Genomic DNA, 21,993 nt, shown 5'->3' on the forward strand with positions numbered 1-21,993 from the left:
CTTGGGGGGACGAGCGTTGCTGTCACTTTATCCCCAGGTTTTATCGCTGTTAAGAAATGCCTATATAACTGTCCTTGATGCGCCCACTATTTTGTTCTCATCAAGGCAGTCGATCGCTTTGACTACCCAGCTACCTCTACTTTATAAACTTCTTGACTTGTTATCACCATGGCTCAGCGTGACAGCAAGACCGACATCAGGGACGTCGAGCCCCAGATCTTCCAGAATGAGTATCCGGAGAAGATGATCCCTCAGGTTGAGAAGATTGATTACTCTGGTGCTCATGAGAAGACTGATCCTAAGGAGATTGCTCTTGTGAAGAAGCTTGATCGATGGATGATGGTGAGTAACTGATCACTGATACGAAGGAGATAAGTTTGCTGATGATGATAGCCTATGCTTTGGAGTATGTACTGGCTCAACTATCTTGATCGCAATGCTATTGCCCTTGCGCGCCTGAATGATCTGGAGGAGGATCTTAACCTCAAGGGAACTGGTAAGTATTACCCTCATATCTATAGTTCTTGACTAACAATGTGCAGAGTACCAGACCTGTGTTTCTATCCTCTTTGTCGGTTACATCCTCGGCCAGATCCCCTCCAACATGTTCCTCACCCGCATTCGCCCCTCTCGCTACATGGTAAGCTCCCCCCCCTTCTTCAACTCTCAACTGAACCCTTACTAACATCTCAGGGTATCATGATGATGCTCTGGGCCATCGTCAGCGCCCTCACCGCCGTCGCAAAAGACTTCAAGGGTCTCCTCCTAACGCGCTTCTTCCTCGGTCTCACCGAAGCCCCCTACTACCCCGGCGCTGTCTATCTCCTCTCCATCTTCTACACCCGCAAGGAGGTCGCTACCCGCATCGCCATCCTCTACACCGGAAACATCCTCGCTACTGCTTTCGCCGGTCTCATCGCCGCTGGTATCTTCCACGGTCTCGACGACGTTGCTGGCCTCGCTGGTTGGAAGTGGCTCTTCATCCTCCAGGGCGCTGTCACTTTTGTGATTGCTGTTGCAGGCTACTTCATCCTCCCTGATTTCCCTCTTACTACTAGGTGGTTGACTGAGGAGGAGAGACAGCTTGCGCATAACCGTATGGAGCTTGATACTGTGGGTAACAAGGGTGAAACTAGCACATGGAAGGGTCTTAAGCAGGCTGCTAGCGATCCTATGGTTTGGATCTTCTGTGCCATGGCTCATCTTCACTTGGCTGCCAACGGTTTCAAGAACTTTGTAAGTATCCCAATTCTTCACTTCGAGTCAATTGCTAACAAGTTAGTTCCCTACTGTCGTCAAGACTCTCGGCTTCAACACCACCATCACTCTCGTCCTCACCTGCCCTCCCTACCTCATCGCCGGCGCCAGCACCATCCTCGTCTCATGGATGTCAGGCAAATACAACGAACGAACCTGGCACATCACCGCCTCCAAGACCGTCGCAGTCATCGGTTTCGCCTCTGCCGCTGCCACCCTCAATACAGCTGGTCGCTACGTCTGCATGGTCATCTTCACCATCGGAACCTACGCCGTCAACAGTCTCATCCTCGGTTGGTGCGGCTCTGTCTGCGGTCAGACCAAGGAGAAGAAGGCTGTTGCCATCAGCATGGTTACTATGATCATGAACATCAGCTTCATCTGGACTCCTTATCTCTGGCCTAAGAGCGACGAGCCCAGATATGCTATTGCCATGGCCAGCAGTGCTGCTTTCAGTATTGGCACCGCTGCTCTTGCTTGGCTTGCTAAGATTATTCTCAAGAGACGCAACCAGAAGCTTCGTGCTCAGGATAGCGAGACTGAGATCTTTTATGTCTACTAGAAGACTTGAGATGATGAATTGATGATTTGGACTTGACAAGAGCTTCTGGAAGGATGAAGGATTTGAGCTGGAATTGAAGGATATAGAGATGGTAGAGTAGATATGTCAATACTTGGTCTCTTTCGCAATGTCAGACTACCTCACATAATCGCGCTCCCCAAGTTTCACGTGCATGTTAATTAATCGCTCAAGACAAATCAATTCAGGCAAACTGATATGGGTCAACCCGACAAACAAGGTCAAGCAAAAATGATACGAATGCACTCAATCGAAAGTGCAAAAGGGAACTCCGGTACAGGGAATCGAACCCTGGGCTCCGCGGAACTGATCTCTCAGGTTATGAGAGCGCGAAATGTTAGCCACTACACCATACCGGATGATGTTGCTTATAAGTTGAGTGCCGGAAATATATCTTAGGAATGCTAAGCAAAGCACCCATCCGAGAAATTGATTACAGGCATGCCCGCCCATGACCCATCTCATAAATACCGACCGCTTCATGAGGACTTTTGATGTGTTCATTCGTGTAAGCGAAGACGCGCGACCCGCACCAAATCAACGTGCGCGTGAACAGGGCAATAGCTTTAGCTTAAGAAACCTCCGTGAGGGATTTTGTGTTCCTGGTGAACCCGAACATAGTGTTTAGCAGTAGCGGCTGCGATAGCGAGGCAGAACCTAGTTCTCGCCGGTTTGGTTGTGATGTTGGTGTTCCGTCACATGTTGACTACCTGAGACGAAGGACGTAAAAGTCGCGGCGCGGCAGCAATTGGATAAGAACTAAAACGGGAATTTAGACATACTTGAAAGTAAAAGAAAAGCCAGGTCCAATTGTCTTTCTTTTCCTATTTTCTGTGTCATCAGAAGATCGATCATGTTCGTCCCTCATCACATATCTGAGACACTGAGACTGCAAGTATGAGATGATGTACCGCATGTTCTTCCCCAGAATGCTCAAGATAATGTCCCTGACTCCTGTTCTGGCTTAAATCGCTATACACCTGAGATGCTCGGCCAGAAGCTTCACAGAACTTGTCACTGCAAGTGAACATTACCACGATCTCTCGCGTCGTGGCCTGTATGAACATCGCCCTCAGTAGCAAGTTCTGGCAATCTTCAATGGAGGATCGATGATTCGTCATCACAACGACTCAAACGGCATGGGACTAGCAGCCCAGGCAGCACCTGCAGCTCTGAGACTCGTCTGCTGCCACTGCCAACTTCCCCATGGGCCAGGCAAACAAACAATCGGACACCGCCATACATTCCATTCCTCGTCTCTTGACTCACATTTCGCATCCGATCAACTCTTCCATCTTCTTCCTTCATACATCAAAATCATCCCAACCGTATCCCACGAAACTCACTCCCTTTATCATTCCACCAACAACTCATCTCTTAGCTCTTTCTTCTATCACAGGTCTTGAGGTACTCTCTGCACCCTGTCTATTGCCACTGCCGGTTCACCCACCGTTCAGACAAGCAAACAGTTGCGGCTCTACCAGTGGCATTGGCCAAGTTCCCTTCTCGGTCTCTTATCTCACACCTCGCATCCCATCAACTCTTTCTTCTTCGTCCTTCATACACCAACATCATCCCAAACATCCCACGAAACTGTCTCTTATCCCTCCACCATAGTTCATCTCTTTACTCTTCTATCATCTCAAGTCCTGAGATATTCTTGAAACCTCAAGCAGGACCCCAAGATTTGGTATTATCTCAGCCGATGCTTTCATTCATCTTCTTTGACGCCAGCAACAGCGCATCTTTTTTATCCACAACATCACATCGCAAGACTTCCATCATACTCTACCGGAGATCTCAAATCTTAGTATCACCACAACCTTGCATCACCTTCATCAATCAAGGGAGCAGGACAACATACTTGGAAGTACCAACTATCGACAACTATCTCTTCCTTTACGCAGCATCTACTCTTTGATCTCAAACCCTCCTACCACATCTCTCACCGCTCTTGACTGTGAGAGCAGGTATCTACCTCGCCTTGGTCAACTATCCGAAAGCCAACCATATCCCCCCGGCGCTGCAGAAAGTACAACATCTTCCACAGCGCGCTGGGCGTTTGACATACAATTATCATAAAACCCTTTCTGCCCTTCTCATATCCTCCCGTCTCCAGAACCTACGGCAGAATATTCTCACCCAAGCCGTTTGTCTAAACTTGGACCTTAGATCTACACTTCAACACAACATTGACGACACCATCACGGAAAGTCATCACCTTTCATCAGTTTACACTCTATTTATCCCCGTTGTATATCTCATACTAGCTCTCTCAGATGGCGTTCCCCTTTTCGAAACTCCCTATGGAGGTCAAGGTAGCCATTGTGGGATACTTGATCCCTCCAATGTCCAGCCCCATTGACCATGGAGCTCAGGTTCACCCCCGAGCGCCTTATGTCGCCGTAGGAAAGCTCAAGCGCGTGTCCAAAGATTTTAAGCAAGTGGTCGAATCGATTCACTACGTCAAGGCCATCGCAGTCGCTGATGGAAGGATTAAGTTCACAATAAATCCCATTCAGGATACCCTTGTTGTATTCTGGATGGCCATTCCAAAGCCGATTCCCGGCAGTTCCTGGATTCTATCTATGAAAGCTGCCGGATATGCGGTTGATGACGAGGCTTTGCCAATTCGTCGCTTGATCGTATCAAATCACTACCCCATGCAGCCCCGGTCGCAGGACACCATGGGATACAGTAAGTCTTCCTAAAACATTTGATGGAAATCGCTAACTTTGATAGTCTCTCGAACCAACCGAGCCCAAACTGTCGCCAACAATCTTCGCTGGAAAAACGAGCCTTTCGAGACCGACCTCCCCATGTTCTCTCGCTTCCCCTTCCTAGAGGAAGCCGTCGTGTCAGTGTCCATGATGAGCCGTGTGTGGCACATCTCCGGCTTTCAGATGGAGGGACCGGACATTGAAGCACCACGCCCGAACGGCGAGAGTTGGGGATTCAACCGCGTTGGGTCCTACAACGCCACCGCGGCCCGATATTTCGAGGACAAGGGCATCCGGGCTGACACTGGAATCCCTTGGGCGTTCCCTCCCTCGATTTTCGGAGCCCACCATGCGGCTCTTATCTCGCAGCCAGAAGATCTGCACCCATCAGTCAACCCACATGAAACCTACATTCATGATTCAGACCTACCATTCATTGGGCTATATGGGTATAGCCGTGGAACCCGCTCACTGGGAGGAAAGTGGGCTGGCTTCCGGTATCATACGCGAACCCACAAAGTCCAGTTCTCTCCCCTGGCATGGTACGAGGTAGAGCCGATTGTTCACCGACTGGGATACGACCCCGAGCCTGGTCGACGACTTCCTGGCGGAGCTGATCCGCAATTTGTCGCGCGTGTCTGGATGATCAAAGAGGGAGATGAACCCAAAGATGAACCTCATCATTGTTGGATTGACGTGAAGGAGCCTAGGGACGATGACACGGACGAGCCCCGGGAGCAGGACGAGCCCTATGTGGAGGAGATAGCCACCACTTAGAAGATGGTGCGCGATACTCTTCTTCGTAGACACGAGCATGCGGGATACACTCTGGACCTGAACTGAGAGAAAGGCAGGGCTCAGGAGCAAGTTTCCTTGGGAGAAGAGATGAACATGAACGGGGTGGCATTGATTATCGAGGTATATTAAACGGGCGGTCTGTAGAGATTTGTCCAGGAGCTATGGGCTGAGTTGGAGTCCATATGCCAAAGAGACTTACCGGTGACAGAAAAGGTACGGATGTTGGCGTCTGAGTTGAGGTTTGGGAAAGTGACAGTTCTAGTGTCTGGACTTTTAGTTGCACGGTTGGCCTGTGTTTCTTGCACGAATCTTGTAATAGTAGCTGTCTGCAGGCCTTCACCAAACCAAAAGCAAGCTCGGCATTAGTCTAGATCTCAGGATACTGGAATTTATGCACCATGGAATTTTGCCATGACAGATTTAGAAAATTGTGTTGCTTGATGACCACCTTCACCGCCTCTCTTATGGCCGACTGGATAGGTGATTGAGGAGATATGGAGCTCCCGAAAACCATGGTGATATGTGGTGGTTTTATTCCGTGTAAGGCGCGTGATATAAGTATCAGCTGTCAGGTCTATCAACTCAAAGTTACTTTGTAGATCAAAAGGGCTTTTTCCAGCCACCGCGTCGTCTTGGAACACACAGCCAGGGTACGAGTACATTTCAATCAAACCTCTTCACTATCATGATTAAAACCTCATTTAGATCCTAGAAAGGGTACGACACGGGCCTCAAACAGAGGAAGGGTTGGACTTTGAAGGAGTTGTTTGGCCCACTGTGAACAATTCATAGCCGACAAAACGAACTCCTGAATGGCCTTTTGCACGATGCAGAGGCAGGCGTCGCAACTCTGGCGACGCGGTTCGATAGCGAGCTGACTTGACGACTAGGAGCGCCCTGAACCGCACAGAGGCTGCAGATCGAATGTCTACCTCAACATCACAAATTCCTGTCATACCATATCATCATACTCTCGTATGATCTCTTTAAACTGCAGCACTACATGCAAGGGCTTGAGTCTCCTCGAGAAGACTTTAGAAAGCACGAAACTGATCAATAGTATAAGCAAACAACAGCTCGAAATGACCGAGATTTCTGAAATCTCAGCTTGGAACTCGTTTGGGAAAATCCTAGGAGCGTAAAGAGGGAATGGCCAGGCGACTATTTCTCAGCTGCTCTCTCTGATCATCACAACTCCCATCACCCACAAGCCTCAAGAGAATCACCGAATATAAACACAGATATCTGTGGCACACACTGGCCTCTGAACTCGAGGCTCGCATATTCTGTTCCGCGTAATATTTAGCTTCCAAAAGCAGCGTGTATCATAAACACGTATCATCTGTAACCCTGCGTGAACAGGAGCTACGTCGGGCCAGAAATGAACATATTCCGATTGAAGTCAGCGGAATTAGCTCGCTTAATGGCGTGAGGGCCTTTGAGCGCCTGGATCCTAAACTCAAGTAGGTCTTGTATTAAATTAGACTACATCCCAAGTTATCTCGCGGCGGTAACTCTCGCTCCCCTAGAGGCTCGTTTCCGTTAGTGCACGTGGGCCTGAAATAAAACCCAAAGATATTCTCGAATCTCGAATCTTGTCTATATCAAAGAATGATTCTAAAAGATCGTGCCATATTATCTGGTCTCAGTCCACGTCTAGCCAGGAACATCGTGTAGAGGCCATGACGGAAGGGAATGAGAGCCGCCAGAGAAAACTGTGGTGTCCTACAGGGCTAGCTACGTGCGATGATTCGGAGTAGTGGCATCTGCAGATATACGTGTTTGGTACCGTACTTGCTGACTAGATAGTGCTTACTGATAGCTGGGTGTTCCTCAGATGTAGCCACCGATCAACGCAAAAATGGATCATAGTATTGAGAAGAGACCTTTCAATTAATACTCATAATGCATTACATAAATACTAAACATTTGCGGCTCTAAATGGCGCCTATATGGAAATTCTGTGGGACGATGATGGGCCCCTCATTTATCTAATGTGTAAGTCCTCCCATTTGTTGTCCACAGTGCCTAGCAATTCCGCATCCATGATTCCATGCACGTAACTTTCCCCCACGAGATGATAGTAGGCTTGACCGTTCAGATCCATTTTCCGGACCACAAAGGGTACACGCCCGCCAGAAAGAAGTACCACTTCGTCTCCTGGTTGTGCAGATGGATGCGCGAGACCCAGGAGCCCGCCTTCGGTAAGAAACAATCTTCTATACCAAGAGACATGGTGCATGGTACTTTCGTAAAGACCTTCATCTTGATCCAAAGCCTCCTCCTTCACGCGACGATCCTCTTTCAACACGTCAAGAAGTGAGTCGATACCAGGTGTCAAACTCGGGCTCTCTACGTCTGCATCGGGCGAATTCGCAAAGCGCCCCTGGACTTTTTCCCGAGCTTGCAATACAAACGCGGCGAAATTGGAAACCCAATCTTCACTGACGGGGTAAGAACTTGTTCCAAAACCAACATTTCCGATCAGTGTGCGCCAAAAGGCGTCAATCATTGCACCGGACTTGCCCTCGATGCTCGGGTACGGTGCATTGAAATCTACCATACTCGCCCACTTCTCTAGAGTGCCGTAGATCGACTGCTCTGCTATAGGAGATATCTTGGATATCCTGTCGACTCTGTATGCCGACAACGTTAGGATGTTTGGATCTGAAGGCGAATGCTGGACACTGACATGCCGTCCTGCTGCAGCGGCATACAAGGTAAACCATCCAGGTCGCGGTGGCATACAGAGAATAGAGGCAACTTGATGTACGCTGTAGTCCGGTACCCAACTTGGAAGCCCATGAATCTGCCGAAACTTAACATCTTCGATACCGGAAAGGATGTCAAGGGAACCTTGACGGATGAGATGAAGAGTGACATCTCGAAAGACTTCGACAACGGACTTTCGATAATCTGGTCTAAGTGCCGGCGGTAGCGCTTCTGTCCTCCCGCTCTCAGATAGATTTATGAGAGCGAATATCTTATCCACTGGCTTAGTAGCTTTGAAGCGCCGCGTCGATGCCAGCAGAAGGTCTAAGCTCTGGCGCTCTCCTTCCTGATGTCGCACCCGGCAGTTCATCATACTCGTAATGAAGCCCGCTGCACCAGAGACCTGGTACATATCGTGGAATAGTTTAATCCAAGAGCTCTCAACGAGGAAAGTCGCAGCTCTCCCGACAACATCGAATGGAAGCATCAACAGGCCGCAGAATATAGCTGAATTTCGAGATACTGCGACTTCCTGGATGATCCAGGCTCGCTGAAACGCGGATCGCGATATAAACTGCATGAGAGAGCCCCATATTGGGTTATTGTGCATTGGTAGGCCGATTGCTGTCATAAAAATGGGGTTAAGCAGAGCGTTTATCCCAGGGCGAGAACCTCCGGACTGAAGTAGATGCATCTCCAGGCGATTTAAGGATGATAGAAGATCAAAAACTGTTTCTGCGTCCTCTCCCGGCTCGCCGATCCAAAAGAGATCCATAGAAGCACTCTGATAGATCTCACACATCTGCCCTATTTGCTGAATACACTCGTCTGTGTCATCTTGGTTGATGCATATCTGATCGATCCAAATTATGCGCTCACCAACTGTTTCGCGGTAATTCTGGAGGAAGTTCCAGAGATTTAGGCTGACGTTGAGATACTGGTTGTTGATCAACACAGGGCGGAAGGTCTTTGGCAGACTCTCTTCGTGCCATGTATAGGATAATGCGATGTATCGGGGAGGATCTTGTGCAGCGAGATCAGTATCAAACATCCTGCAGCGAAGAATATCTTGGCCGCCGTCTGATAGGATCTGAAGTAGACGAAAGCTGGTGGAGCTCGTGAGACTCTGGTATGTCAATCTTGGTACTCCTGGAGGAACTTCAAGAGCTTGATTGACCACGCTCGGAAAGATCTCTGATGCGCTGATAGGCTCTCTTTGAGGTGTAGATTGAGATGCCATAGTGACAGACCTGCTCAAAGACACTTCTGGCTAGTTCTTCCCCACGACTACACAACCAGGTTCTCTCTGACGGAATAAGCTCTCAGCCACAATATGCTTATAGAGTTCTTGGTTGGTTCAGTGGGTCAACGAGAGTTCCTTGTTTACCACTGTGTAAAATGAGATTTGTTTTCTTCTTTACGTGGGTTTTTAAGGACACAAATTACAACGCAAAACACTGCCTTCGACAAGGCATATCCTTTCTGCGCATATCCGCAATATGAAGGAGTGATATAATGCCTTACCCCGCTTTGCGATATTGAGCTGGTTGCTACTCAGCCTCATGGCTGCAATGAGGCTGCAGGCTGATTTTGATAGGCTCTATATGACCAGCCGAATTCACCGAATCCTGTCTGGACTGTCCAACGAAGCGCGTTCAGTCGGATCTCATAGCTGACCAAAGTTTTAATCTGAAAATTTTAGCATCACTCACAGAGTGGCATCTAGCTGAAGGGAGGAGGAGTTGGGATAACAGGGCATAAGGCAAAGAATACCAATCTACACTAGCCATAAAGCCTATCATTGATAGTGCCTGAGGCATCTACCTTATCTATCAGCCGGGCCGTCCGGGCCGAGAGGTCCATTAGCTAGGTACTGTCAATACGCCTATATACCTCCCAATAACTGTACATCTTGACTGTAATATAATTCAGGCTATTTACAAATTGATGCCGTTTAACCTAGTTAGACAGGGAAATCGAACTCCGCTGTGGGACTGTATTACGTATACTGAACTATATAAAAAGGGGCATATTGTTTAAGTCAGACAAGAGATAAGAGTATAATTTATATAATTAGACTACCTGAATTTGCTTTAAAAAGGAGTCAATAGTAGCCAGTCTATAAGTTTAAAATAGAGACTGCCTTGTAAGTAGGAACTTCCAAAACTAGATATCTATTTATTTCTAGTAAGAACACTCAAGCTACCTTAGTTATTATAGAGGCAATAGAGTAAAAGCCTAGACTCAGTACTCGGTAGATAAATTAAACTTTTACCCTGGAACCGTGACTTCCGGCTGTGTTATGGTCTGATTAATGGTAAGGGCCAATAGTCATTATCTGCAAACAGTCATGCTATTTCTCCGCCAATCAGTTACTTATACTACCCCCAGGGATTAATGCTCAACCTGTTTCTAACATGGATATAAATATGTGTACAGAGCCCAAGACTACTGACATTTATCTTAAGTCAACTTCAGTATAAAACTGGAAAACCTGCCTTTAATAAACTTATCTGATATCTTTTCTCAAGATCTATTTCACTTTTAGAAGTATGTTCTCAAACTTTCTAACTAAATAAAAGAAGTCAACACTGACAATATATAAGCAAACCATGAAGCTCCTTTCAGCCATTCTGTTTGCCACAATGGCTGCAGCTACGCCTATCCTCGAAAAGCACCCTCGAGGGCCTGCAGAACCACATCAGTTAGATGCTCGCAGTGCAGATTGTGCTTACAGTGTTTGCAATGGAGGCTGTGGCCAGTGTAGTGGTGGTTCTAATGTGTGCTGTCCTTATGATTCTAGCGTTCCTTGTTTTACCTTTTCGTGTTAAATCACAACCTTTTGGATGCTCTCAGAGACACATTCCTCATATTTTACAATAGGCCAGACTTTTTTTAGTTACTCTCTCCTCTGCACAAGCTATGTGACGCTGTATCATGGTCGCGAACTCGGGGACCTCTGGTACCCATAAATCGCCAACCTTGACTTGGGTGTCGCCATTGAGCCGACGCGCCTGTACGTAACTCGATACAACTAATACATATAAATTATAAGTATAAGAATTTATTTACTTCGAAAGATAGTTTTCAGATCTATATAGCAATAGCAATTCGTATTCTAAAAATGCGCCATGGCAGCGAAGGAACTGTGTTTTGATGGCGCTTGCTCCAGAGAAGACAGAGCGAGTGAGCCGCGACAACCTCCCACTGCCTTGGGAAACGGAGGGCCAAGGACAATTGACAGCATCGAGGCGGACATTTGGTACGGGTCTCGGTATAGGCACCAACAGAGAATCGCAAATGGTCGCCAAAAATGAGCCACGAAGCGATGAAGTGACGTTTTTGGCATTTGATGATAAAGTCTTCCCAGATCGCAACTGTTGGTGGTAGAGCAATTAGGTTATAGTGGATAGGTACCTAGCTAGCGTCGTACCTCGCTATGCGACAGGGGCGGCCAACCGAGGCCCAGTGAGTTTATAGGGCATTTATCGCGGGAGCACGTTCACCAACCGGAGAAGTAGCGAACTTACAGTTCGATTTCTCTCATGTATAGGGCCTAATATAAATTTACGTCGCCTTAACCAATTCAACTTTTAACCGGTTCAAGAGCATCTTGCTCATTTGTTGCAATTAGCTGGGCGTCACAGCCTTTGTCGCAAGTGTAAGGTTACTGACATGAGGGATGCATATGTGTGGACTACACAATGATTTCTGTCTTTGGATGTGACACACCGATTGATCTCAGAACAGATTGAGGTGACTAGAGTGGAACGGCCGTCATGGGAGGGGGTTGGGTGAACGAAATGTCTTCACCATCAGACCAATTATCTTAGTCCAAACGTGTAAGGCAACGGGCTGATTGCATGTAAACAACACATTAACCCTAACACTGTCTCTGCAAACATCACAAACAGCGGTCAAGAATCCCAAACGAAAAAGGAGCTGTCACTGCGCAAAGAAATGCTTGTGTACCTATTCCATTATATTCTATTGGCAGGTTTAATACTGTGAGCTTTGCTAGCAAACGGGAGAGGACGTCTCCGCGCGAATGTAGTTTGTCGCTCCGGCCCAATAGAGACAGATATTCAATCTCGGCGACAGGTTAAAACTGGCTAAGTCGTTGACTGCCAAACAGAGATCGTTGCCAAGCGTTGGCCATTGCAGAAAGATCGACAAGGAAGAGGCAATTATGGATAATCCCTGTCCAGCTGTCAGTGCATGGTGTAACCGTTGTCAAGCCTTGTCGACACCAAAATATGTATTCACCCAGACATTGAGATTGACTGACGTTGGCCGCTACCAACAATCGGATGAACAAATAGAGAATCTGAGTTCAAGGCGTTGCCACGAAGGCCGCAACAAGCCATGGCGAAGAGCTAGAGACTTTCGCCCAGTGGCTGTTTGATCTGGTCGAGATTCAAGCAATCCGGAATTTCGTGAGCCCATGAGAGGCAATCAGGCAGGCTATGAGATCGGTGACGGAAGCAAATGGCAGTGTACATCGTCCATACCTGCTTCTTTTGTTTTCCGTTTACTTTACTGCGTACTACAGTAATTGACAACGCTCTGACAGCGGGGAAACACGACTAGGCAAGCCACGGGCGCAGATACCCGGCTACATGGGGGTTGAAAGTCGGCTCATCATTGGCTGGCTATTCGACACGTTGGAAGGCAGACGGGAAAGACCCTGGTCCAACAATATATTGATTGGATGAGACACAAGTCAGGCTGCGAGAGAAATTTCTTTCCTCTTGCTTTCCTGTCTTTCCTCAATTTCATTTATTTCCCTCTTTAATCATCGAGAACTTCGTTTCCTTCTTGTGCTGGTCGTGATTATCTACTTTGACCATACTTGCTGCGCAAGAGACCTGCCACACGTACACGAAGCTAGTGCTGCAGGTCGATCAATATGGGAGACTCTCTTGCTCAGCGACATGCTGCTGCTTTAAAGCTCCTTGAGGATTTGACATCGTCGCTAAACGACGTGGTGCCGCTAGGAGATATCTCGCGTGCTCAGGCGGATTACAACGCTGCAGAAGAACGGCACAGCCGTGAACAGGACCCTGCGAAGAAAAGAGCCTTGTGCCGAGAACTCGTCAGGTACGGAGATCACCTCGAGGAGATACAAAAGCAACACCAGGAAGCCGAGACCAAGCGTAAGGAGCAACTAGACCTCTTTGACTCGAGACTATCGAAGGAAGGCTACCAGAAGCTGGCCACTCGTGCTACCTTTAACACTGGCACCCATCACACAACCCACCAGACCTCTGAAACGCTGGAAAGTCCTGTCCGATCTCCAGATCTCGACTCCATTCAGCCTCCAACCCTCTCCAACGACCGAGCAACCCATGACACTATTGGATCTCTAGGCCACCTTCCCCAAACCAACGCTATTCGCAACACGATCGAGCCCAGGTCAACCCCCTCGCGTACACACAGCGCGACTCCGTCGAGAGGCTTCTCGACAGATATCGAGCAGCAAGTCGGAGCTGAACCGACTGGTCAGACAGGTAGGTCCAACAAGAGACGCGACAATCCTGTCGCATCTCGCCCTGCAAAGCACCAGCGGCAGAGCACCTCAAGTGACATTGTGACCGAAAGAACAATTAGCTTCGACGAGGTATATCAAGGCGGTAATGCCCGATGGAAATACAGAATTGTCAAGATCAATTGGGCTCTACTACATCTTTGGATGCGAGAAACACGAGAAGCATTTCCGCAAAGAGAACCCGCTCCAATCTGCCATGAGTCACCTTAAAGGGAAAGGACACTCTGTCAAGAGACCGAACGCTACTCAGGCGCTTAAATCGCTCGGGACTCAAGTTGTGGATGGCAGTGACGAACTTGTCCTGCTGAATAACATCGCTGCGGATCGTTACCTAGCGGAGCAGGCGGAGAAAAAGAAGCGTCGAGAGGCTTCTGTCAGGAACCTCACACAGGCACCACAGACTGGCGAAATACATATGGCTTGGTTTGGTGACGACGATGTAGGCCATTGCCCGCACGCCTTTTTGGTCATGCCGTTCTTCCCGCGGCTTGGCGATGATCCGGAGATGCAATCTGTCACCGAATCAGACCTTAAAGTCGATATCCCCGCTTGTTACAAGCTTAATAAGACCTCTAACAGGTATGAATGGGCTGAGGGCTATGAGGAGCATGGGAAGTATGCCGGTAATAGGGTATACCCAATAATGTGCCTTGTTGGGGAAACTCCTCACAAGGTCGATTGGCTTCCAGTCTGTCACTTTCGAAACCTTGATCTCAATGACAAGGATCTTGAGGACAAGGACATAGTCAAATCGTATATCAGCAGAAACTCAGCAGGCAAGTTGTCGTCGATTGAGATCTGTTTTTTTCTTTTACTAATTGAATTGAATACAGGCCATGGGAACGAGATTGAAGACGAATCTGAAGACCTGTACGGAGACAGCCTTGCTGGTGACGACGACGCACCAACCTCAAGCGGGCGTATACAGAGTCCCAGTGGCAGGATATCTGAGAACGCCAATACAGATCAAAGTTTCCAGCCCGAGGCGATAGCAGAGAACCAGGAGAGCAGGTCACCTGGGCCAAACCTCCCAACACAAGCGGTAAAGGACGAACCCACGACTATAGCACGCGGAGACGAGGCTGCAAGACGTGCGCGCCAGCCGTCTGTCCGGCAAAGATGGCCATCTGCACGAAAGGGTCCTCCAAATATGGAAACTTTAGATGACAGTGACAGCGAGTGACGCCAAAAAAAAGGTGTTCACGGTCTAGGATAGATCTACGAATGAGTGTAAAATCGAAAGCGACTAAAGGGAATGTGATCTCGGAGGTGAAGAAGAGCGACGGATGAGTATTTATCTGGGGACCATAGCTAGATTTATCTGCAGTTTTCTTGGCTCTAATAAATATCAGCTTCGCTTTATGAAGGCACCTCAGGCCTCTTGGGCTGCTAGTCTCCATTTTGCGCCAAACTTCCACTGAACAGCCAAGCACACCACTGCAACACCCTGCACCGCAACACAGACCGTAAACGCGAGCCCGACGCCAATAGAGCTGATCATTGGCATAACAAAACTTGTGCCTCCCGCGGCGAATAAGCATCTTGCGAGGTTGAGGCTTGCGCTGGCAGCGGCGCTGCAGTCATGGAAGACATCGACGAGGTATGTCATGATGACGGATTGCATGGAAACAGCAGACCAACCCGTGATGAAGGTTGATACAATTGGAACGGCGATGTGAACCTGTTGGGGATATTGTATGGTCCACCCGAAGAGCAAGATGGACGCGCATTGAAGGAGGGAAAATAGAGGAACGAGACGGAGACGTGCTGTCTCAAGCGGGAAATCGTTTTCCTGGGCCTTTTGCGTACGGGCAGGTTCAACATCATCTCCTGCATTACTGCTCGCAATGCGAGCATCATGCCGAGCTTTGAAACGGCGGTAGTCGATGTTCAGTATCTTTCCGGTTATAAGCGTGCCAACCATTGAACCAACGCCGTTCGCGATGAAAGTCAGGCCGATCTGAGTTTCCGTGAGACCGTATTTATCTTGGAAAAGACTTGACATAGCCGTGATGCTCATCTGCCAAACGGCATAATAGATTGCTAGGAACACGATGATGGGAGCGGCTTGCTTGCTGATGAGGATGCGGAACGGTCCTGTGATATCGATGCGCTTCTTTGCTGTAGGTAGCGTAGAGACTGTGCCGTGATTCCATTGGACTTTGGTCGTCTTCTGATAAACGCATAGAGGGTATTTGGCCACGGCATGTGTAGGGTCTCGGCTCCCATTACCAACGATAGACCTCAATGTCTCAGGCAAGAGAAGAACCAAGAGAACCAGGAAAACACCGCTGTAGATGGTCAAGAACCAAAAAATAGATCTCCAACCAAGAGATCCAGCCAGCGCACCTCCGATAATCGGGCCAACTGCCACGGGCACCAGCAGCCCTGCCTGGAATATACCCATAATCCCCCCACGATTATCTCTTGTCGTTATATCTCCGATAACTCCTGATCCTATAGCGATTGTGCTAGCACTACCAGTACTCTGAACACATCGCAGGACAACCATAGTCGCGTAGTTCTTGGCTTCTGCCAGGCCAATACATGCTCCCAGGAAGACAATGAAAGTGAGTGAGTATGCAACTCGACGGCCCTTGACATCTGATATTGGGCCCCAGAGACTGGGAGCAAGCCCTTGGAAGACAAGGTATGAAGTCACTGTGAGATTGATCAATTCGATCGAGACGTCGAGGTCGTGGGCGATGGTTGGGAGGGCGGGGAAATAAATGTTTGATGCGAAACCCGAGACTGCGGAATGGTTAACAAGAGAGGTTGAGATTGAGACTCATGTGGGAACTTACATGTTGCTGCGATGGAGACGATTGTCACGATCAAGGCAGTTTGGCGTTTGTCGAAGATGCTATAGGGCTCTGGCAAAGGAGCCGCTGCAGGTAGTTCTTTGCCATTCATTGTTTACGATGCTTAATGGAATAATTCAGTGACAGAAGTCAAGTGGAATTAAAATCTTCGATGAAGTGAGCTCAGAGACATGGATTTTATAATGTTAACTATTTGCTCGATGTCATGATCGCAGAAGTAAAAGGGATTCCGGAGTTCGGAGTTGAGAGATCATGTAGTGGGGGGTGGCGTACTCAGCTCCGAAATGTGATGGTTGGTCAAGTTAGTGCTGTAACTCATACGGCAAAACGAGCGGATTTAAGACCTAACTCCTCAGAGGCTTCGATTTCTGTCTCATTCAACTGTTATTAATTACAGTTATATCACGAGGCTCTTCCCTGCGGTGCTTTCTTTATTTAGGTCTAAACCTGTCAGTAAAAAAATATTACAATCTTGCGACTTGCCTACCCTGAACTTTATAGACCTCATGAATTAATCGTAAATGGCTGACACCGACATTGTGTAATGAGTACCTTTATGGATTGGGTTAGTAGTTAGTATTTTCTTTATACAGAAAAGAGCCGTCATTGAATAATAAAGATGTAATAATTGCCAGACACTGGTAGAATGAGTAGTTCCTCCATTGCTATACCGTGTCTTTGTCTGTTGAACTTTGCGCACTACCTGTGATCAGCAACTGTGCATTTGTCTTATTAGAGGCTCCAGATGTATAGTAACGCCACCATACTTATAGAGGGTTAGTGGCAATGTCTGCAACTCTACGCTCTGATGGGGCAGAGAATCTCGTATATACGAGGTAACGCGTGGAGTATACGTCAGCTGGTATGCGCTAATAAAGCTACGAAATTAACCTGTATTATTTACACCGTGAGCAAACAGTCTTTGCGTAGAGAAACCCCAGAACAGGCTCATTAATTTCCCCAGCTATGTCTCTGGAATGATCATGGTTCAGCTCTCACCTTGACGTTCGATGCTACGGACCAGACAGCCCAAATTAGCTATCAACGTATTCTACTTCTCAACCCCTCATCTACGACTAGATCGGCTGGGCGGCTTGCGGACGGAATGCCGGGTAGCCGTCGCTAGCTCCCGAGTAGTTTTCAGCCAGCCACATCCCCATACAGAGATGTGCAGGCTGGCTGAGACAAGTTCACCTCATCTTTGTCTTTTATTCGTGCAATGCCGCTCTGACCCTTTTGCGGCCAAGTCTAGACCATGATACGTAGAGATTGGCGTTTGCAAGCTTGCTGCTTATATAGCTCGATGGTCGCTCTGTTCTTGTTTCCTTCCTCAATTCACACAATCTGATCCTGGAAAACCTCCCGCTAACTTTAAGCCCGTTTGGGACCCATTGAATCCCTTACCAATTACACACGATCATTTGATAGATTGATCTTGACAAGATGTCTTCCGAAACATCAGTCAGTCCTCTTACGTTCTGCTGACCAGAGCTAAATGCTTACGAATCAGTAGACAAAGCCTACCATTTACATGATCCGACATGGAGAGAAGCCCGCCCCTCATCACGGAAAAGAACCGCATGGACTGTCTGCTCAAGGCAAAGAACGTGCAAACGATCTCGTCAATGTCTTCGGAGTGAATTCGACCTACAACATTGGATACATCATGGCCGAGGAGCCTGACCCAGGTTTGTCCCCCCGATCGCATTTCTCTTTAGCATCGTTCTAATTGAAGTAGATGGTGGTCGTGATCGTCCTTGGAAGACTGTGGAGCCGTTGGCAGACGCGCTTGGGTTGACGGTCGATAAAACGATTAAACGGGATGCTCACCACAAAGCTGCAAGGCGAGCTACAAACTATGAGGGCCCGGGAAACGTACTGCTTTGCTGGGAGCATAAATCCCTTGAAGGTATTGCCAATGCGATTGGTATTCAGGGTTACGCAGCACAGACTGGATGGACTGGCGAAGTGAAGTATCCTGGGGATAGATTCGATCTAATTTGGGTTGTGCCGCCTCCGTACACGGAGATCACTGTGGTAGGAAGTGAGCTGGTTCCTGGCTTGGATGATGGAGTCCACGTCAACGCCAATGGAGATGTTCCCCCTCCTTCGGCTAACTGAGTTGCCTGTAGCACTATTGAAGGTTTTTCTTTAAAGCTAGTTATTTCTTATATGCCTCTTATTACTCATATAAGGCTCTCAACAACGCAGGTACTGCCTAAATCTATGCCAGTCAAGCCAGGCTCAATGCAAGTCCCCTAAATAGAAGGCTTATCGTCGAACTCGATATCGTCCACCGCCACAATGTCCCCTGTCCTGGCACTGAATCTATTTGCAATGCGCAGCATCATCTCCTGTGTCAATCGAGCCTCTTCTATCGTACCACCAACGCGAACAATACCACGCGTGTGCCACAATGCCTGTGTAGGAGAATTCACACACATGATAGCAGCAGTTGTACAGATCTGCGTCTCCTTCAGCGACAGGATAGCATCCTCACTAAACCAACACTCATAACTCCATTTCGTGTAGAGAAGGTCTGGTTTTGGTGACAATTGGACCATGAGAAAGTCGGACGATGCTTACAGGCGTCAGGATGGTTTTCCCGAAGGAATTGCTTGTAATCACGGGCCGAATCTGGTGTCCAAAGCGTGTCAAAGTGGTGTTGCGCTTGCTCCACTCTAGCCTTTGTCGCCTCTACTGAGCCTAGACTCTCGGTCCTGTGTGTATTTCAGTCTGGAGCAGCGGTGGACAGCATATCTCGGGAGCAAGCATATACCTTGGTCCATAGGCATCAATCTTGTCCTTGTCCAAGCATCGGTATAGCGGCACGAGCGATTGAAGAGCCTTGGGAATTCCCATGAGAACGCCCGTCTTCAACAAGGCTTCCTTGATGCGTCGTTGGACAATTTTCTCCTGTTCCAATGGCAGATCTGCAACAGCAAGGTGGTACAGGTCGGGAACCCTGTCTCCGGCGCTTGAAGCAGCAAGCGTGACGGCCTAAATGTCGCCATTAGGCTTGGGTAGAGCGAATGTTGCTGTTAGTCAACTTACCACCGGTAGATACCACTTTGCGTGGATGGCGTCACAATCAGCTTCCGCTTTGCGGAAGTCAGCCAAGAGACCGACCAGGTCTGACATGTTTGTGAAGACCTGAATTAGACTTGTCAGCGGGTTTGTGTAGTAGAAACAGTTCAGGGATCTCGGATTAAAGCGTGACACTTCTGGTACAACCTATACCAGCCGTGGAATAGCGATACCGAGAGAACTTGTTTGGTTACCCTGGTACCTCCTGCTCAGCAGGATGACGCTCTCACAGAAGCTGCAAGCAAAGATTCTGCTAGGTAGCTAGGCGCCGAAAGGTATCCCCGGATGTTCCAAGTTGTCCGTAATGAGGTAAGCTCTCAGTTATAAGTCTTGACTGCAAAGAGCATATATGCCTTCTACCATATATACAAGATTATATTAACTCACTGTTGCCAGACTACAAGTACTAATAGAAGTCGAACCTAGATTATGACTCCCTGACAGGTCTGGATGGCATACAAGGCGGTACCCCCAACTCCTCGGACATGCCTCGGAAATTCCGTCCCATTTCCATTTAAGTTCCGGCAGATGCTGCCCCTCGGCATTGCCTCTCCCCGAAAACTCTCGGCTTCTCTTCCAGATGGAGAGGTTATTAGGTAATAGAGGAATAGGGCCTATACCGATTCTTAACAAATGAGAATTAAAAGCGCATCTAAGATTCAATGTAACTGGCATTCACCCCTAGACTAAGGCGCCGTTGGAGTAGCCGGAGTGGGTGCTCGATCGACGAAAATGTCGACAGGTGCGTAGTACGGCGTTGCCAAGTCGTCAGCGCCAAGGTACACAGAATCGGCTTGCATGGGCTGGTAGCCACAAGCCCAAAGGCTAAAGAAAGCGAGGCGTAAAAGCGCATAACTAAGGTAAGAATTAGATCGCCTACAGGTTCAAAAATGAACAATGAATCAGTGGCGGCCGAAGTGGCTTCTTATGTATATCGTCAGGGCTTGGCGGCTGTGAAGCTATTGATCTCAGCTGTCATTAAACCCTGTCATTTCCATAACCGAAACAGAACTATCGAGTGTCGTCCACACGAGCTAACGGTGTTGGCGTTGACTTCTGTAGTAGCGCCCAATAGTCAGCGCCATACGTGCCATTTTACTGAATAGCTTTATGCATAGTGAAATTACGACCTTTAATGCGGCTGTGCACACTCCGGAGATCCAGTGTCTTGTTTATCTCTACATACGGATAGTTTCAAAGAGATAATTCTCTGTTGCATTATTTTGTTGTTGAAGATGAGATGTATTCCAAGAACTTGGCCGCGAAATGAATAGATGATCTCGAGCTAATCGGCCTGTAATTATTCTGAACGCCTTCCGACAAGCACTCCGTCTTTCACAAACAATCTCTCTTCTTTGGTCTCCCTCTGATCCAACATTCGTTCTACATCACAGAAGAAGTCTTTCACGTTACCTATGAAGCCCTTAGGTGGCTCCTTAACCCGGATCATCCGTCCAGTATCCTGATCTGATGCAAGAGTAGCTCTCTCCAAGATTGGGCCAACATTATCGCTCTGAGACATTTGGGCCACAGTGTGCCATGCATTTTCTAAAAAGCTTGACTCAGCATGAGACAAGAAAATGAAGGCTATGACTGGGAATATCATGGTATTCCCAGCTATGATGCCTATTAGCGTGACAAATCCCCATTTCAGAACTGGCACCTGAACGAGATCGAAGGTTGTGATCCTCGCGGGTTGTACTGCCTCAGAATAAGATGTAATATGGTCATAGTATGCCATTCGCCATACAAGTGTAGTCAAAGCTTGTATCGCTAGGGCAGGTGAGTCTGTTGTGTTCATGATATCGTTGAAGATCTGCCAAGTCAATGGACTGACAGTGACCATTTGAAAATATTCTGAATCACCAGGGTCACACGGAGAACAAATGGCCAGGTCTGGAGATTCCACGCTTGATTGCCAACTTTCTATCTGGTCTCCAGCTGTCGAGTTCAGGAGCCTATCATGAAGACTCCGTTTCAGCATGCTGGGAGATATGTTTAGAATCTAGCGCCTAGATGATAAAGACATTTGGAAAATGGAAATTATTAGTGCCGCGGGGCTATACCAATAGCCATCATGTGAAAACTTTCGAGTCTGGAGGCTTGGCTGTACTACTGTTACACAGTTCCACATATACGAGAGCATATGTTGCGAATACATTGGTCTAGAGGCGATGCGAGTTGCACAAAGTCCGCAATATTCTCAACTGACCATCGTACAAGGCGTATTTCAGGCCGTAAGCATTAACGCTGTCTCTCTAAACTCGAGTGGGCGAATACGCCTCGGGTTATGATGAACCGAAGGTGAGTCACACCAGAAATTCTGATTCATTCACCAAGTTTACCCCGAATGATCGGAGGTATTTTTGCTTGCAGAGCAGCCTATTAGGGTTTAGTCTCGCCATTCCTGCTGCGGGTGAGATCGTGAAACCCTATTCGGGACTAGCTGACTTGGACGTTACAACCTCA

General features: G+C 48.0%; 8 protein-coding genes and 1 non-coding gene across 9 annotated transcripts; 5 read left to right on the plus strand and 4 right to left on the minus strand.

Moving 5' to 3' along the window:
* Nucleotides 1–168: 168 nt before the first annotated feature.
* FVEG_09377 (hypothetical protein) lies at nt 169–1,819 on the plus strand (the record flags this gene model as incomplete). Its single annotated transcript, XM_018898365.1, has 5 exons — nt 169–342; nt 394–496; nt 543–640; nt 694–1,236; nt 1,283–1,819. The coding sequence occupies 5 exons, from the start codon at nt 169–171 to the stop codon at nt 1,817–1,819; spliced, it is 1,455 nt and encodes a 484-aa protein (XP_018756236.1).
* Nucleotides 1,820–2,106: 287 nt separating this feature from the next.
* FVEG_16572 lies at nt 2,107–2,196 on the minus strand. Its single transcript has one exon. It is a non-coding gene; the product is annotated as a tRNA-Glu (tRNA).
* Nucleotides 2,197–4,116: 1,920 nt separating this feature from the next.
* On the plus strand, nt 4,117–5,334 carry FVEG_09378 (hypothetical protein; the record flags this gene model as incomplete). Its single annotated transcript, XM_018898366.1, has 2 exons — nt 4,117–4,534; nt 4,580–5,334. 2 exons carry the CDS (start codon nt 4,117–4,119, stop codon nt 5,332–5,334), a joined length of 1,173 nt encoding a protein of 390 aa, XP_018756237.1.
* A 2,008-nt stretch (nt 5,335–7,342) lies between these two features.
* FVEG_09379 (hypothetical protein) lies at nt 7,343–9,307 on the minus strand (the record flags this gene model as incomplete). The annotated part of the gene is made up of 1 exon (XM_018898367.1): nt 7,343–9,307. One exon carries the CDS (start codon nt 9,305–9,307, stop codon nt 7,343–7,345), a length of 1,965 nt encoding a protein of 654 aa, XP_018756238.1.
* Nucleotides 9,308–10,712: 1,405 nt separating this feature from the next.
* On the plus strand, nt 10,713–11,457 carry FVEG_09380 (hypothetical protein; the record flags this gene model as incomplete). The annotated part of the gene is made up of 2 exons (XM_018898368.1): nt 10,713–10,847; nt 11,152–11,457. 2 exons carry the CDS (start codon nt 10,713–10,715, stop codon nt 11,455–11,457), a joined length of 441 nt encoding a protein of 146 aa, XP_018756239.1.
* A 1,519-nt stretch (nt 11,458–12,976) lies between these two features.
* Nucleotides 12,977–14,798, plus strand: FVEG_09381 (hypothetical protein; the record flags this gene model as incomplete). The annotated part of the gene is made up of 2 exons (XM_018898369.1): nt 12,977–13,577; nt 13,678–14,798. 2 exons carry the CDS (start codon nt 12,977–12,979, stop codon nt 14,796–14,798), a joined length of 1,722 nt encoding a protein of 573 aa, XP_018756240.1.
* A 189-nt stretch (nt 14,799–14,987) lies between these two features.
* FVEG_09382 (hypothetical protein) lies at nt 14,988–16,528 on the minus strand (the record flags this gene model as incomplete). The annotated part of the gene is made up of 2 exons (XM_018898370.1): nt 14,988–16,366; nt 16,420–16,528. The coding sequence occupies 2 exons, from the start codon at nt 16,526–16,528 to the stop codon at nt 14,988–14,990; spliced, it is 1,488 nt and encodes a 495-aa protein (XP_018756241.1).
* A 1,004-nt stretch (nt 16,529–17,532) lies between these two features.
* FVEG_09383 (hypothetical protein) lies at nt 17,533–18,806 on the plus strand. Its single transcript, XM_018898371.1, has 3 exons — nt 17,533–17,898; nt 17,951–18,125; nt 18,176–18,806. Exons 1-3 carry the CDS (start codon nt 17,881–17,883, stop codon nt 18,556–18,558), a joined length of 576 nt encoding a protein of 191 aa, XP_018756242.1. The 5' UTR covers nt 17,533–17,880; the 3' UTR covers nt 18,559–18,806.
* On the minus strand, nt 18,696–19,578 carry FVEG_09384 (hypothetical protein; the record flags this gene model as incomplete). Its single annotated transcript, XM_018898372.1, has 4 exons — nt 18,696–18,976; nt 19,024–19,157; nt 19,217–19,437; nt 19,492–19,578. The coding sequence occupies 4 exons, from the start codon at nt 19,576–19,578 to the stop codon at nt 18,696–18,698; spliced, it is 723 nt and encodes a 240-aa protein (XP_018756243.1).
* Between the last annotated feature and the right edge of the window lie 2,415 nt (nt 19,579–21,993).

Source organism: Fusarium verticillioides, chromosome 5 (genome assembly GCF_000149555.1).
Source record: "Fusarium verticillioides 7600 chromosome 5, whole genome shotgun sequence".
NCBI lineage: Eukaryota > Fungi > Ascomycota > Sordariomycetes > Hypocreales > Nectriaceae > Fusarium > Fusarium verticillioides.